The sequence below is a fragment of the Budorcas taxicolor genome, chromosome 5, assembly GCF_023091745.1.
Source record: "Budorcas taxicolor isolate Tak-1 chromosome 5, Takin1.1, whole genome shotgun sequence".
Taxonomy (NCBI): Eukaryota; Metazoa; Chordata; class Mammalia; order Artiodactyla; family Bovidae; genus Budorcas; species Budorcas taxicolor.
Window position 1 is genome coordinate 30,639,657 of NC_068914.1, and position 13,979 is coordinate 30,653,635.

General features: G+C 43.0%; 1 protein-coding gene across 3 annotated transcripts in view; it reads left to right on the forward strand.

Moving 5' to 3' along the window:
* FAM13C (family with sequence similarity 13 member C) overlaps positions 1 to 13,979 on the forward strand; it is a 153,801-nt gene that overhangs the window by 110,712 nt on the left and 29,110 nt on the right. For all 3 annotated transcript variants that reach the window (XM_052639918.1, XM_052639919.1, XM_052639920.1), the window contains exons 7-10: positions 1,187 to 1,397; positions 3,024 to 3,162; positions 11,945 to 12,026; positions 13,454 to 13,665. In XM_052639918.1, the coding sequence (XP_052495878.1) occupies positions 1,187 to 1,397; positions 3,024 to 3,162; positions 11,945 to 12,026; positions 13,454 to 13,665 (644 nt within the window). The remainder of the gene's footprint in view (positions 1 to 1,186; positions 1,398 to 3,023; positions 3,163 to 11,944; positions 12,027 to 13,453; positions 13,666 to 13,979) is intronic.

A 13,979-nucleotide genomic window follows, 5' to 3' on the forward strand; every position in this document is an offset into this window, starting at 1 on the left:
AATTGCATTTCAAGCTCTAGAGAACATGAGCCATTCATTCTAAAGCTGGCTACGATTGGTCCAGTACTAAATTGTGATAAATGTTTGTTTTGGAAAAGTGAATTGTCAGTATTTTCAGATTCACTTATTCACCCAGAAAGGCTGTGTTTTTCCTCTTTCTTTAGGAAAGTCAGAATAGGAGAAAGCCTCGAGTTGTTCTAACCTGTTTTCTGGGCTAAACTGAGAAGGCTCTGACATCTTTTTGAGTAGCTCTGTACAGCACCGTAGGATGGAAGACTCTTAACTCAGCCACCCTGACTGGCATCCTCCTGTTCCCCCTCCCCCTCCCCTCACCTGGGTAGCACAGGCGTGCCCTCCCTCTCTGGACTGACCCTGGTTGCGGAGCTAAAGAGCTTATTTAAAAGGGGAATGATCACAGAATTCAGGCAGAGAGATTGCCTCACCCAGGAGAGGGTTTAAAGCAGGTTTTGTTCTTGGTTTTTGTCCCAAATAAAATGGTAAGTCAAATTTTAGAGAAGAACTAGAATCATTTCTAATCACACCATGCTTTGTAGTTGCTATGTAGCTTCTTTGATCATTTAGTGTGTTTATTTGTACACAGAAATGTGTACCATCTTGTGCTGAAATGTGTGGTTTTCTCATTTAGCATGTTCTGAACATCAGTTCATGTACATAAGCAGAGTTCTCCATCATGTTTAAGGAGTGCTGAGTAATTTTCTGTCTGGGGACTCTGCAGCCCTCTCTTTTTGGTTTCTTTTCTCTTTTCTCTTCCTGCCCACCAGCTCCTCTGCCTTCCTTCACTGGCAGTTGTTATATCTATTCTCCCTCATCTTTTGCTCCAGTTATATGTAATTGTTTTTTCTTTTTCACTCTAACATTTTACAATATACTCTCTGAAATATGTAAATAATATGAAATAAAGAGAGAATTTTTGTAGTTTGGGGCTATGCTGATGCTGTAATTTGGGCTGAAATAAGCTGCGTTTCCATTTTTGGTGTGTGTTGGTCTTGTAATATTTTCTGTCCAGGTTCTGTGAGACACAAACACGACAGTATTTTGAAAGGCCTTCATATCCCCAGAAGGAAGAAATGACAAAAAGGCGAGACATTATAGTGAATGTTGATGATCTTTGTTTAGGAACATGACAGTCACTTCTGGGATGCGATGATTTATCTTATTTCCTCAGCCCCTGCGCCCGTGCACAGAGATGGGCAGAATGAAGCAGACAGCGCACCAGAAGACGTGCAGTCTGTTGAGACCAGCAGGCTGCTCTATCACATCACCGACGGCGACAACCCGCTGCTGTCGCCACGATGCTCCATCTTCAGCCAAAGCCAGAGATTCAACTTGGACCCCGAATCAGCCCCTTCTCCACCCAGCACTCAGCAGTTTATGATGTAAAAACATCTTGTTCTTATCTTCACTTCATACAGCTTTTAAATACTCCATTTATAAACTACAGTGAAGTGTGTGTCCAAAATAGAGCAAACATGCCTACCAAAAGCAGCTGCAGGCCCTGAACCATACATGGCAAAAAATCAGTGTACTTTCTAGCTAAGAATGCCGTTTGAAGCTTGCTTGTCTCAGAAGGAAACGGTCTCAAGACACAGTCTGCCCTGTGGCTCACATGTTTGAATGTTTCTTATGAAATGACCAGAATCCTAAGAAATGTACGCATGTGAATACCAGAAATGCCATTCTTGGTGAGCTCACTAAAGTATTATTTCTGTGTCCAGGAGTGGCCTCAATGGATGGATTGTGGCAATGCTTGGCAGGTTGTTCATCTCAATTTCTTCTTAGATTCTTGAAAAGTGGTAGCTTACAATAGCTCCCCCAAAAAGAAAAAAAGGGAAACTATGTGTTTTTGTTTTTTTTTTAAGTTCCATTAGTAGTTTTGATGCATAGCTAAAATGAGTCTTCCCTTGACTAAATATATGTGCTGGGAATTCCTACATTCTCCTTAGCACCTCCTGCTGTCACTCATGAATTTATCCAGACCTTGTTCCAAGGACTGTCTACTGATGGACTTGAGGGAGTTAGTGAATTATTACTATTTTAAAGTATGTTAGATGAGAAAATAAACATGTTTTCTAGAGAGGCAATCCATTTCTTTTATCAGATTCACAGAGGCACTATTATATCAAGAAAACTACTCATTTGAATCCTTTTTGAAAACATTGTTAGTCTGGGCTCAATCCCTGATGACTCAGATGTAAAGAATCCACCTGCCAATGCAGGAGATGTAAGTTTGATCCCTGAATCAGGAAGATCCCCTGGAAAAGGAAATGGCAACCCACTCCAGTGTTCTTGCCTGGAGAATCCCATGGGCAGAGGAGCTTGAATGGGGTACAGTCCTTGGGGCTGCAAAGGACTGATCACAGCACACATGCATGCCCTTTATTGAGGATAACGCCTTCTCATTAGTCTGAAATTGGCATCCTCCAAGATTTAGGAAATGAATTTCCTAGACTAATATTCTGACCTTTGTAGACAAAAGTCCTTGGTAACATTTGCCTATAACGGAGTTCTGTGAATCAGGGGTCTCCAGTACCCAGCAGATACTACCATAGGAGGCTCATCAAATGATGAACTGGCCTCTGAACTTCTCTGATAATCCAGAAAGCTGGGTTTGTAGACAGGCAGCAGTGTTTACTGGAAGACCATTGTTTTGTTCTTTGAATTTGTTTTTTAATGGGAAGAATGTTGCTTTACAATACTGTATTAATTTCTGCTGTTTAACAAGGTGAACCAGCCATAGTTCTTTTGCTTATAAGTTATATCTTTTTAAAAACATTTTCTTGGAGTATAGTTGATTTACAATGTTGTGTTAGTTTCAGATGTACAGTAAAGTGAATCAGCTAGACATATGCGTGTATCCACTCTTTTTTTAGATTCTTTTTCTATATAGGCCATTGCAGAGTATTAAGCAGTATTCCCCATGCTGTACAGCAGGACCGCATTAGTTATCTGTTTCATATGCGATAGTGTTTTTAATGACTCTCTTCCTCCCTGGATCATTCCAGGCTCCGCAGTTCTTCTCGGTGCAGCTGTGGGGATGGCAAGGAGCCCCAGACCATTACCCAGCTCACCAAGCACATCCAGAGCCTCAAGCGGAAAATTAGGAAATTTGAAGAAAAATTTGAACAAGAAAAGAAGTACCGGGTAAGGCCCCTGTGATTTGAAATGAGTGGATTGTGCATGGGTATATGGGCTTTTCTGTCATTCCTTTTTGAGTACACCTCTGTGCCTGGGGACAGCTCAGTTCCCCTCGGCCAACCCAGGACGCATCATAAGTGGAGTCCCTCCTGGGTCTGTCAACTGATCTCTGCTAAGATGATTCCTAGCAACAAATGGCAACTCTTATTTCCAAACTGATTTAATTATTGATTTCTCTCTTTTTTTTTTTTCCTGAGGAACCTTACTATCACTAGTATTCCTAGGACTCAAATTTGGAAAGATTTTGAATCATGGTCTTATTTGTTCTTTAACTTTTTCTCATTTACATTTAGGGTAAGAAAGCAGATCCAACATGGAGTCATTTGCATTCTGATAAGAACCTATTAGGGCTTCCCTGGTAGCTCAACTGGAAAAGAATCTGCCTGCAATGCAGGAGACCCTGGTTTGATTCCTGGGTCAGGAAGATCCCCTGGAGAAGGGATGGGCTACCCACTCCAGTACTCTTAGGCACGCTTGGTGGCTCAGATGGTAAAGAATCCTCCTGCCATGCGGGAGACCTGGGTTCAATCTGTGGGTTGGGAAAATCCTATGGAGAAGAGCATGGCAACCCGTTCCAGTATTCTTGCCTGGAGAATCCCAGGGATAGAGGAACCTGGTGAGCTACAGTCCACGGGGTCGTAAAGAGTTGGACATGACTGAGCAACTAGGCACAGCACAACCCAAGAACCTATTAAGGGCACAACGGATGGAATCTCTAATTGTGGAACAGAATGAGGGAGAGTTTTCTTTGACAATGAAGTACTTTCTGGTTGATGGATGAGCACCTATCAAGTGACATCTGTTCAGGCCACTCTTAAGGACAAACCCTGATTTCATCCTTTCTCTTAGAGAGACACCAGCCTTTGTGCTGGTGTGACAGTGTTGCAACTGTGAACTTTTCTTACATAAGAAGCGATAAAGTCAGAGCTAAGTGTCCTGATGTCCCAATGCTAGCTTTATTTATTGTCTGCAGTAGTGATCATGGCATAGAGAAAAATCATATCCATGTAGAATTGCACAAAGATACTGAGTTTTTGGCAAAGGGCCCAGAACAGCTTGTTATTAGAATAAAAGAGAACAGGGGATAAGGTCTCATACATCTTAAAATATTTAAAGGCTCACTGAGCAGTTGGTCCAGAGGCAATCTGCTGGTTCCTGAGGTGTGGGTAAGTTCTCGGGAGGGAGCTGAGAGTAATATTTCTTTTTCCTGTTCTTCCTGTCCTATGTTTCCCACAGTGGCTGCAAATTTACTAAAAGAGGGGTTGTAAGGAGTAATTTTTAGCTTTGCAAAATGGATGGAAAAGAAAAATCAGATTAGCTTTCAAGACAGCTTCAGTCAGGGTGCTGAAGACTCTTCCCTTCCTTGAGGTCAGGCAGCCACAGCTGCTTATGGTCTTTCATGTAGTAAGAGGGTGCTGTGCACACTGTAAGTACAGGCTCTATTTCACAGATAAGGAACAGGAGGCCCAGAAAGGACTTACAAACTTTTTAAGGTAGTTATGTTCTAGCACCTCCGGCTTGGGGTGGTTAAAGCTGAGTCGGTTTACAGTGGAGGAGTGGAGTAAAACTCTTAAGGTGTCCGCAGTTTGGGAACTTCAGATAGCCTCAGAGGAGCTGGCTTTCCTTGTCTGCTGCTGCAGCGTTGCTGGATCTGCAGGGCCCTTGTACTGGTAACTGGAGAAGCAGCTAGGGCCTCCATCCCTGGGCGCCTGTTAATAGTTCTTACCTGGCGGTTCCTGAATCAGACTGATCTGGGTTTGAATCGAAGCACAGCCACTTATGAACTCTGTGACCTGGGTCTTCTTACTTTATGTTCCTGAGTCCCATTCTATCCATCTGAACAGTGGAGTTAATAGTGACTTCTTAGGTTTGTATTAAACAAGGGAGCCCGTATGTATTGCTTCTTACAGTTTTAGCACCAGGGAAGTAAGTGGTCCTAGATATTACTAACTTTTTCATCTGTTTGAGTGATGCTCAAACATGCTATCCCATGGCACCTCTGCCTTGTTGAAGAATAAAGGAAAATTATAGACATTAATTTTCCACTAGATTTTTCTGCCTGCAGCTACAGACTCTAGATTGTGGAGAGTCTGTATATATAACAGGTCCCCTGGCTGTTGGCTATTTTAGAAAAGAATTTCTCCTGGCACCTCCTGCCTTTGTCTGGAGAGACTTTAGGGCCAAAGCAGACACTTGCCCACACATTTAAACATGCAGACTGATGGATTTGGGAGCAGTGAAAGAAGTCTTCATGGTCATGACTCCTCTGTGTGTGTGTGAGAAAGTCTTTGATGTAATCAGAACCTTCAGTGTCTCAGGAAACAGGGCTTCCCCTCACCCTTCCTGTCTGGATGCCAGGCTGTGGTTAGAGGTTTGACATGTCACTGGACTTGAATTGGTTGCTGTGTGTATGGCTTTCCTTCCTGGCAGCCTGGCTGTGGAATTAATAGCACCTGCTGCTAATTTTTGAATCCAAGTTCCTGCTGGCCCTCCATGCTAGTCTGATGCCCTGATACAATGTACATCCTTCCTGCTCTGTTGAATATAACTATTTCACTTCCTGTCCAGAGCTGTGTTTATTTCCTACACTTTTACATTTTACAGTTAACTGTTGTTAGACTCATGGACCTAGAAAAAACCTGTTTCAGCCAGATGTCCACTTTCAGTAGAATTAGAGAATGTTAGAATTAGAAAGGATTTGTGAGTCTTCTCTTGTTTGACCACTGAAGAAACTGAGGCTCAGAGAAGGGAAGTAACTTCTCTGAGTTCACACAGCAAAGAATTAATCACAGCTAAGACAGTAACATGGGTCCTTTTGTTGCTGATCTGTAAATCTTTGTAAGATGTCTTTTGAATTGTTTTTGCGTGTGTGTGTGCCAAGTCGCTTCAGTCATGTCTGACTCTTTGTGATGCTCTGGACTGTAGCCTGCTAGGCTCCTCTGTCCATGGGATTCTCCAGGCAAGAATACTGGAGTGAGTTACCATGCCCTTCTCCAAAGGATCTTTCCAACCCAGGGACTGAACCCGCACCTCTTAGCTCTCCTGCGTAAATAGGTGGGTTCTTTACCACTAGCGTGTTAGGCAAATCAGAAGTCTGGCCCAGCTGCACCCTCAGTTATGTGACTCAGGAGCCCCATTTAAATCACACTGAATAACATCTACACTGAGGCCCCCTTGGGGCCTATTAAACTGAAATATTTCAGCTGAGAAGTTAGAAGGCTTGAAGATCCACAGCCTGTATATGAAAACCTTCCATGTGATATGAGAGCTGCCATCCTTCTCAGCTTGATTTAACCTTTTTTGAAAGCTCTCCCAGGAGTAGGGAAATAGAAAATTCATTTCAGAGAATGATTTCAGGCCTTCAAATATTTTGTCAGAAAATTCAGCCTTAAATTTCTACTAAGTCTTGTTTGCAGTAGTGTAAGTTTACTTCTTTGGTGGTCCTTGGCTTAGCTTTGTCAATTTTTGTTTTTAACAGTATTTCGAAAAGAGTGCATTAACTGTGTGGAGCATATCCTGTGAAAAAGGTGTGTTCCAGAGAACAGGATGTGTTTTCAGATCCATGTGGAGAGTTCTGTGAGGATTTTGAGAAACCAAGTGTAAAATATTGACTATTCAAATAACCAAACTGTTACCCACAGCCAGAGTACTCAACAGTGTATCAGGGGGTCATTCTAGCAGACTGTGGGTAGGACCAGGAGCAGCCTTTGGAGGTGTGGCCTGGTGTCGCTGTCCGTGGTGCTGAAACCAGGGCTTCCCTTCTGGAAACCAGAGTCTTGCTTCTGGGCTCCTGTAGGGAAAAAAATCACTGGGCTTCCATGAAGGCCGGGGGAGGGGACTCTTCCCTCAGTGTTATTTTACATCTTGATTTTAAACTGTATGGATTTCGCATCTCTATAGAAGTGAGAGAACCATGTTTTGTGTTTCACAATTAAAACATCTAATCCCATGTACATTTCATGATCCTCTAACACGAGCACTGTTTCTTTAGACTTGAGAGGAACACAGTCTTCTCCCCATGTCTCTCTGTCTAACCAACAACTTGCTGATGTTACGTGGATTTAATAGAGTCTTAATCACAGCACAGCCACCAGTCTTGTCATTAACATTGCACACATTTCTGGCTATTATGACAGTGTTTATGATGTCTTCTTGAGCATGCCTATATAGCTCTTTGTATTACTATATCCCCAGTTCAAAGTAACCACTATTTTTCTTGAGCCTGTGTTTAAGTTACCAGGGTGGGTATGTCTGCTGTTCCTCTCTGCTAGTTTCTCTTTTCTATAGAAAATTCACTTTTCTACTCTGAAAAGAAATCCAGAAATCAAGGTGAATGATTTGTATGAACAGAGTCATATTCTCCTAAAATTAAAGCTATATTCTTATTGCCACATCCAAGTGTGATTAGTTACTAGTGAGGACATACTATCCTATCTGTGTGTGTCTTGGTAAGACTTACTGTTCCTTTAAAGATCTGATAGTAACACCACCACTGCTACTGTCTCCTCTGCCAGTAATGATAGCAATAATACTATATTAAATTCTAGCTAACACACCTTGAGAAACCGGTCTGCAGTTCACAAAGCAACAGTTAGAACTGGACATGGAACAATAGACTGCTTCCAAAATAGGAAAAGGAGTACATCAAGGCTGTATATTGTCACCCTGCTTATTTAACTTCTATGCAGAGTACATTATGAGAAGCGCTGGACTGGAAGAAGCACAAACTAAAATCAAGATTGCTGGGAGAAATATCAATAACCTCAGATATGCAGATGACACCACCCTTATGGCGGAAAGTGAAGAGGAACTCAAAAGCCTCTTGATGAAAGTGAAAAAAGAGAGTGAAAAAGTTGGCTTAAAGCTCAACATTCAGAAAACAAAGATCGTGGCATCTGGTCCCATCTCTTCATGGCAAATAAGTGGGGAAACAGTGGAAACAGTGTCAGACTTTATTTTGGGAGGCTCCAAAAAATAAATCATGGCACATGGTGATTGCAGCCATGAAATTAAAAGACGCGTACTCCTTGGAAAAAAGTTATGACCAACCTAGACAGCATATTCAAAAGCAGAGACATTACTTTGCCAACAAAAGTCCATCTACTCAAGGCTATGGTTTTTGCAGTGGTCATGTATGGATGTGAGAGTTGGACTGTGAAGAAGGCTGAGCGCCGAAGAATTGATGCTTTTGAACTGTGGTGTTGGAGAAGACTCTTGAGAGTCCCTTGGACTGCAAGGAGATCCAACCATTCTATCCTAAAGGAGATCAGTCCTGAGTGTTCTTTGGAAGGACTGATGCTAAAGCTGAAATTCCAATACTTTGGCCACCTCATACGAAGATTTGACTCATTGGAAGAGGCTCTGATGCTGGAAGGGATTAGGGGCAGGAGGAAAAGGGTACAACAGAGGATGAGATGGCCGAATGGCATCACCAACTCGATGGATGTGAATTTGAGTGAATTCCGGGAGTTGGTGATGGACAGGGAGGTCTGGTGTGCTGTGACCCTCTTTGGGGTCGCAAAGAGTCGGACACGACTGAGTGACCGAACTGAACTGAACACATCTATAGTGTTTAGCATGTGCCTGGAACTTTTTCATGCATATTCATCATATTTCATGTTTCAGACTCATCATGTTTCATGCATATTCACTGATTTATCCCAAATAGAAACCTTATGAGAAAGATGCTATTAAATCCTGATTTGATAGATGAAATTGGGGCATGGGGAGGCTAATTATTGCCCAAGTCCACACTTGTATGGTTAATCTTTACTTTAATGCTACTCTATCTGGATAGTGAGTCTATAAACAGTGAGGAGTTGAAATCTGAGGATGAGGATTCTTCCATACATACTGACTTCTCAGACTTATAAGGTTTTAGAGATCCTGGGGTCTCCATTCTTCAGCTTGGAGCTTGTGACTGGTAGGAGCTAAAGCTTCCAGTTTGTAGTATTCCCTAGACAGGTGTGGTCATAAACCGTGAACAGAGGCAAGGGAGGAAGTGCTGGTTTGTGTCAGTATAGCCCTCTCAGTTCAGTTCAGTTCAGTTCAGTCACACAGTCGTGTCCGACTCTTTGTGACCCCATGAATCACAGATGCCAGGCCTCCCTGTCCACCACCAACTCCTGGAGTTCACTCAAACTCAACGTCCATCGAGTTGGTGATGCCATCCAGCCATCTCATCCTCTGTCGTCCCCTTCTCCTCCTGCCCCCAATCCCTTCCAGCATCAGAGTCTTTTCCAATGAGTCAACTCTTTGCATGAGGTGGCCAAAGTACTGGAGTTTCAGCTTTAGCATCATTCCTTCCAAAGAAATCCCAGGGATGATCTCCTTCAGAATGGACTGGTTGGATCTCCTTGCAGTCCAAGGGACTCTCAAGAGTCTTCTCCAACACCACAGTCCAAAAGCATCAATTCTTCGGCGCTCAGCCTTCTTCACAGTCCAACTCTCACATCCATACATGACTACTGGAAAAACCATAGCCTTGACTAGATGGACCTTAGTCAGCAAAGTAATGTCTCTGCTTTTGAATATGCTATCTAGGTTGGTCAAAACTTTTCTTCCAAGGAGTAAGTGTCTTCTAATTTCATGGCTGCAGTCACCACCTGCAGTGATTTTGGAGCCCCCCAAAATAAAGTCTGACACTGTTTCCACTGTTTCCCCTTCTATTCGCCATGAAGTGATGGGACCAGATGCCATGATCTTCGTTTTCTGAATGTTGAACTTTAGGCCAACTTTTTCACTCTCTGCTTTCACTTTCATCAAGAGGCTTTTGAGTTCCTCTTCACTTTCTGCCATAAGGGTGGTGTCATCTTCATATCTGAGGTTATTGATATTTCTCCTGGCAATCTTGATTCCAGCTTGTGTTTCTTCCAGTCCAGCATTTCTCATGATGTACTCTGCATATAAGTTAAATAAGCAGGGTGACAATATACAGCCTTGACGTATTCCTTTTCCTATTTGGAAGCAGTCTGTTGTTCCATGTCCAGTTCTAACTGTTGCTTCCTGACCTGCATAGAGGTTTCTCAAGAGGCAGGTCAGGTGGTCTGGTATTCCCATCTCTTTCAGAAGTTTCCACAGTTTATTGTGATCCACACAGTCAAAGGCTTTGGCATAGTCAATAAAGCAGAAATAGATGTTTTTCTGGAACTCTCTTGCTTTTTCCATGATCCAGTGGATGTTGGCAATTTGATCTCTGGTTCCTCTGCCTTTTCTAAAACCAGCTTGAGCATCAGGAAGTTCACAGTTCACGTATTGCTGAAGCCTGGCTTGGAGAATTTTGAGCATTACTTTACTAGCATGTGAGATGAGTGCAATTGTGCAGTAGTTTGAGCATTCTTTGGCATTGCCTTTCTTTGGGATTGGAATGAAAACTGACCTTTTCCAGCCCTGTGGCCACTGCTTAGTTTTCCCAATTTGCTGGCATATTGAGTGCAACACTTTCACAGTGTCATCTTTCAGGATTTGAAATAGCTCAACTGGAATTCCATTACCTCCACTAGCTTTGTTCATAGTGATGCTTTCTAAGGCCCACTTGACTTCACATTCCAGGATGTCTGGCTCTAGATGAGTGATCACACCATCGTGATTATCTGGGTCATGAAGATCTTTTTTTGTACAGTTCTTCTGTGTATTCTTGCCACCTCTTCTTAATATCTTCTGCTTCTGTTAGGTCCATACCATTTCTGTCCTTTATCGAGCCCATCTTTGCATGAAATGTTCCCTTGGTATCTGTAATTTTCTTGAAGAGATCTCTAGTCTTTCCCATTCTGTTGTTTTCCTCTATTTCTTTGCATTGATCACTGAGGAAGGCTTTCTTATCTCTTCTTGCTATTCTTTGGAACTCTGCATTCACATGCTTATATCTTTCCTTTTGTCCTTTGCTTTTCACCTCTCTTCTTTTCACAGCTATTTGTAAGGCCTCCCCAGACAGCCATTTTGCTTTTTTGAATTTCTTTTCTATGGGGATGGTCTTGCTCCCTGTCTCCTGTACAATGTCACGAACCTCATTCCATAGTCATCGGGCACTCTATCTATCAGATCTAGGCCCTTAAATCTATTTCTCACTTCCACTGTATAATCATAAGGGATTTGATTTAGGTCATACCTGAATGGTCTAGCGGTTTTCCCTACTTTCTTCAATTTCAGTCTGAATTTGGTAATAAGGAGTTCATTATGAGCCACAGTCAGGTCCTGGTCTTATTTTTGTTGACTGTATAGAGCTTCTCCATCTTTGGCTGCAAAGAATATAATCAATCTGATTTTGGTTTTGACCATCTGGTGATGTCCATGTGTAGAGTCTTCTCCTGGGTTGTTGGAAGAGGGTGTTTGCTATGACCAGTGCATTTTCATTGATACAAAGAATGGCCTGGCCACGGGTGTCAGGTGTGGGTAGCCCACAAGGTGATTGAGAGGTAGACTTTATGGGGCATTGGCATGGTGAGGACTATGTAAAAATGCTGGGTGACTAGGCATGTTTAGAAACAAGGTCCATGGCAAGGATGAAAGAGTGGAGGAAGTCAGGATGTTTGCTCTGCTTCTCAGACGCAACTTCATCTGCTGGAGATAGCTTGCCTGAAGTTCCCTCCCAGCTTTGTATATGTTCCTGAACTATCTTTGTGTGCCTCAGCTGCTTAACGTTTTTTTTTTTTTTTCTTTTCTTTTCTCTCTTTTTTCTCTCCCTCCCTCCCTTCCCCTCCTTTCACCCCCATTTTCCCCTCCCTTGCAGCCCTCCCATGGTGACAAGACATCTAATCCTGAAGTCCTGAAATGGATGAATGACTTGGCTAAAGGTCGTAAACAGCTCAAAGGTAAATGCTAGCAAGGAAGTCTCCTTTTTAAGGAAGGAAGCAGTTAAAATTGTGATAATGTGCTCCAAGCAGCTTTGGATTCTCTTCTACCTGGGCCCTCTTTAACCTTGTCTCCTGCAGAGTTTGGAGGCCCTGTCTTTTTAGAGCCCTGGGTCCCCTTCATTGTTTGATCCCTCTGAATATATGCATATAAAGGGACTGAGGAAATCCAGCCTCCCAGGCAGAATGATTCACTTCAGTGCCAGGAAGATTTCAACCTGTGGAGTATTCACCTCCTTGGGTTATTGGGTTTTTGGATGTTAGAAAGAGGCCTGAGAAGTCATTGATTCCACATACCCAAACTGCACAGAGGAGGATATTTGTGTCCAGAGAGAGGGGATGGTGACATGGCTGGAAGGTGGTGGGTTCAGAGTAAAACTCGGTTCTCTTGCCTCCTAATCCAGTCTCCTCTCTTTGTCTCTCTGGAGATGGTGGTCTGAGTATTAATTAACTCTCACATCCATTTTAAGGGACTATAGTTATTTACCAACAAAAATTTATTTTCTTCCTCTTCCTACATTTTTATTTCAATATCTAGAGACATAGGAGCTTTTGCAGATTTCTAGAAGGATGATGATAAAGAACTGGAAAGGAATACTAAATTAATTCAGTGGTATTAAACTGCAGTGATGTAGCATGTTTATAAAATATGCAGTGTTTAAACACCATGCCAGAGCCTAACTCAAAAACAAACATCAAACAAAGGAAATGTGCAATGTAACTGAGAAATCAATGTAAATGGCATCTCATTCAAAAGACCAGTCCCCTAAACATATTCTGAAATGGAGTTTCCTAATAAGTCCCAGGTGGCCCTTTTGTTTTGAATTATGTAGGTTTATATAAAGCCACATTGCAATAATGGTGATTTCTGGATTTTAAATATTGGCATTAGACAAAATTGTGAGATCTGTCAGGTTGGGGCTGGCACTCTACCTCCCGTGCCCTGCCCCTCCTGTGTATCCTCAGATGACTGCCTTGTGTAATGTCTTCCAGTAGACCTTGCGTTTCCACAGGGGCTCTTCATGACTGCACAACTTTCAAAACCTGAGGAAAGGAAGCTTTGAGCGTAGTATTTCAGGTGCTGTGGCAGATAACAGGTGAAAACTTTGGGGCCAAGTACCTGTGGTCTTCTTCCTCTGAAATCTAAACCATTCATGATCCTTCTACTTCTATGTGATCCTTGCCCCAAGAGCCCTCTATTGTCACACCTCATGGGGAGTGTGTGTGCTGCTGGCCTTGGTTATTAAGGCTGCCCTTGCCCTGTGGAAAGCCATGGTCAGCTCTGTTCATTTCCACTCGGCATCAGGGGAGAAATTCCTGAAAGGCTCTCTGCTCTTCTTAGACCAATGAGTCTGCATGCTCATGGTAACTCATCACATTTCTCTTAGAACTAAAGCTGAAGCTGTCGGAAGAGCAAGGGAGTGCTCCCAAAGGGCCACCTAGGATCCCGCCCTGTGAGCAACCCACAGTCCCCAGAGAGAATGGGAAGCCGGAGGCCGTGGGCCCTGAGCCGAGTTCCTCGGGAGAGGAGACTCCAGATGCTGTGCTGAGCTGCCTGAAGGAGAAAAGAGAGCAGCTTCCTTCCCAGGAGGATCCTAAGGTACCTCACCAGCCTTCACTGGGCCCCAGCACTCCACATGGTGCCAGTAAGACCGTGGTTTTGACCAGTTTGTATCACATAAACATCTTTGTGAGACTGGCTCTGAAATTTCAGTCAGATGGGTGTCTAGTGGGCTGTTAGCTATGACCTATGGTATTGCCTCATGGTTCTGGGTGTTGCCATTCTGAAGGCTATATAGTGCTGCACGTTGATGAGAGATAAATGGGAGAGATGCTAGTGTATGTCATATCTCGTTCTCCCTTACTTTCCCCTGATAAGTTAGCAAATGAACCCAAGACTAGGATTATAGCCTC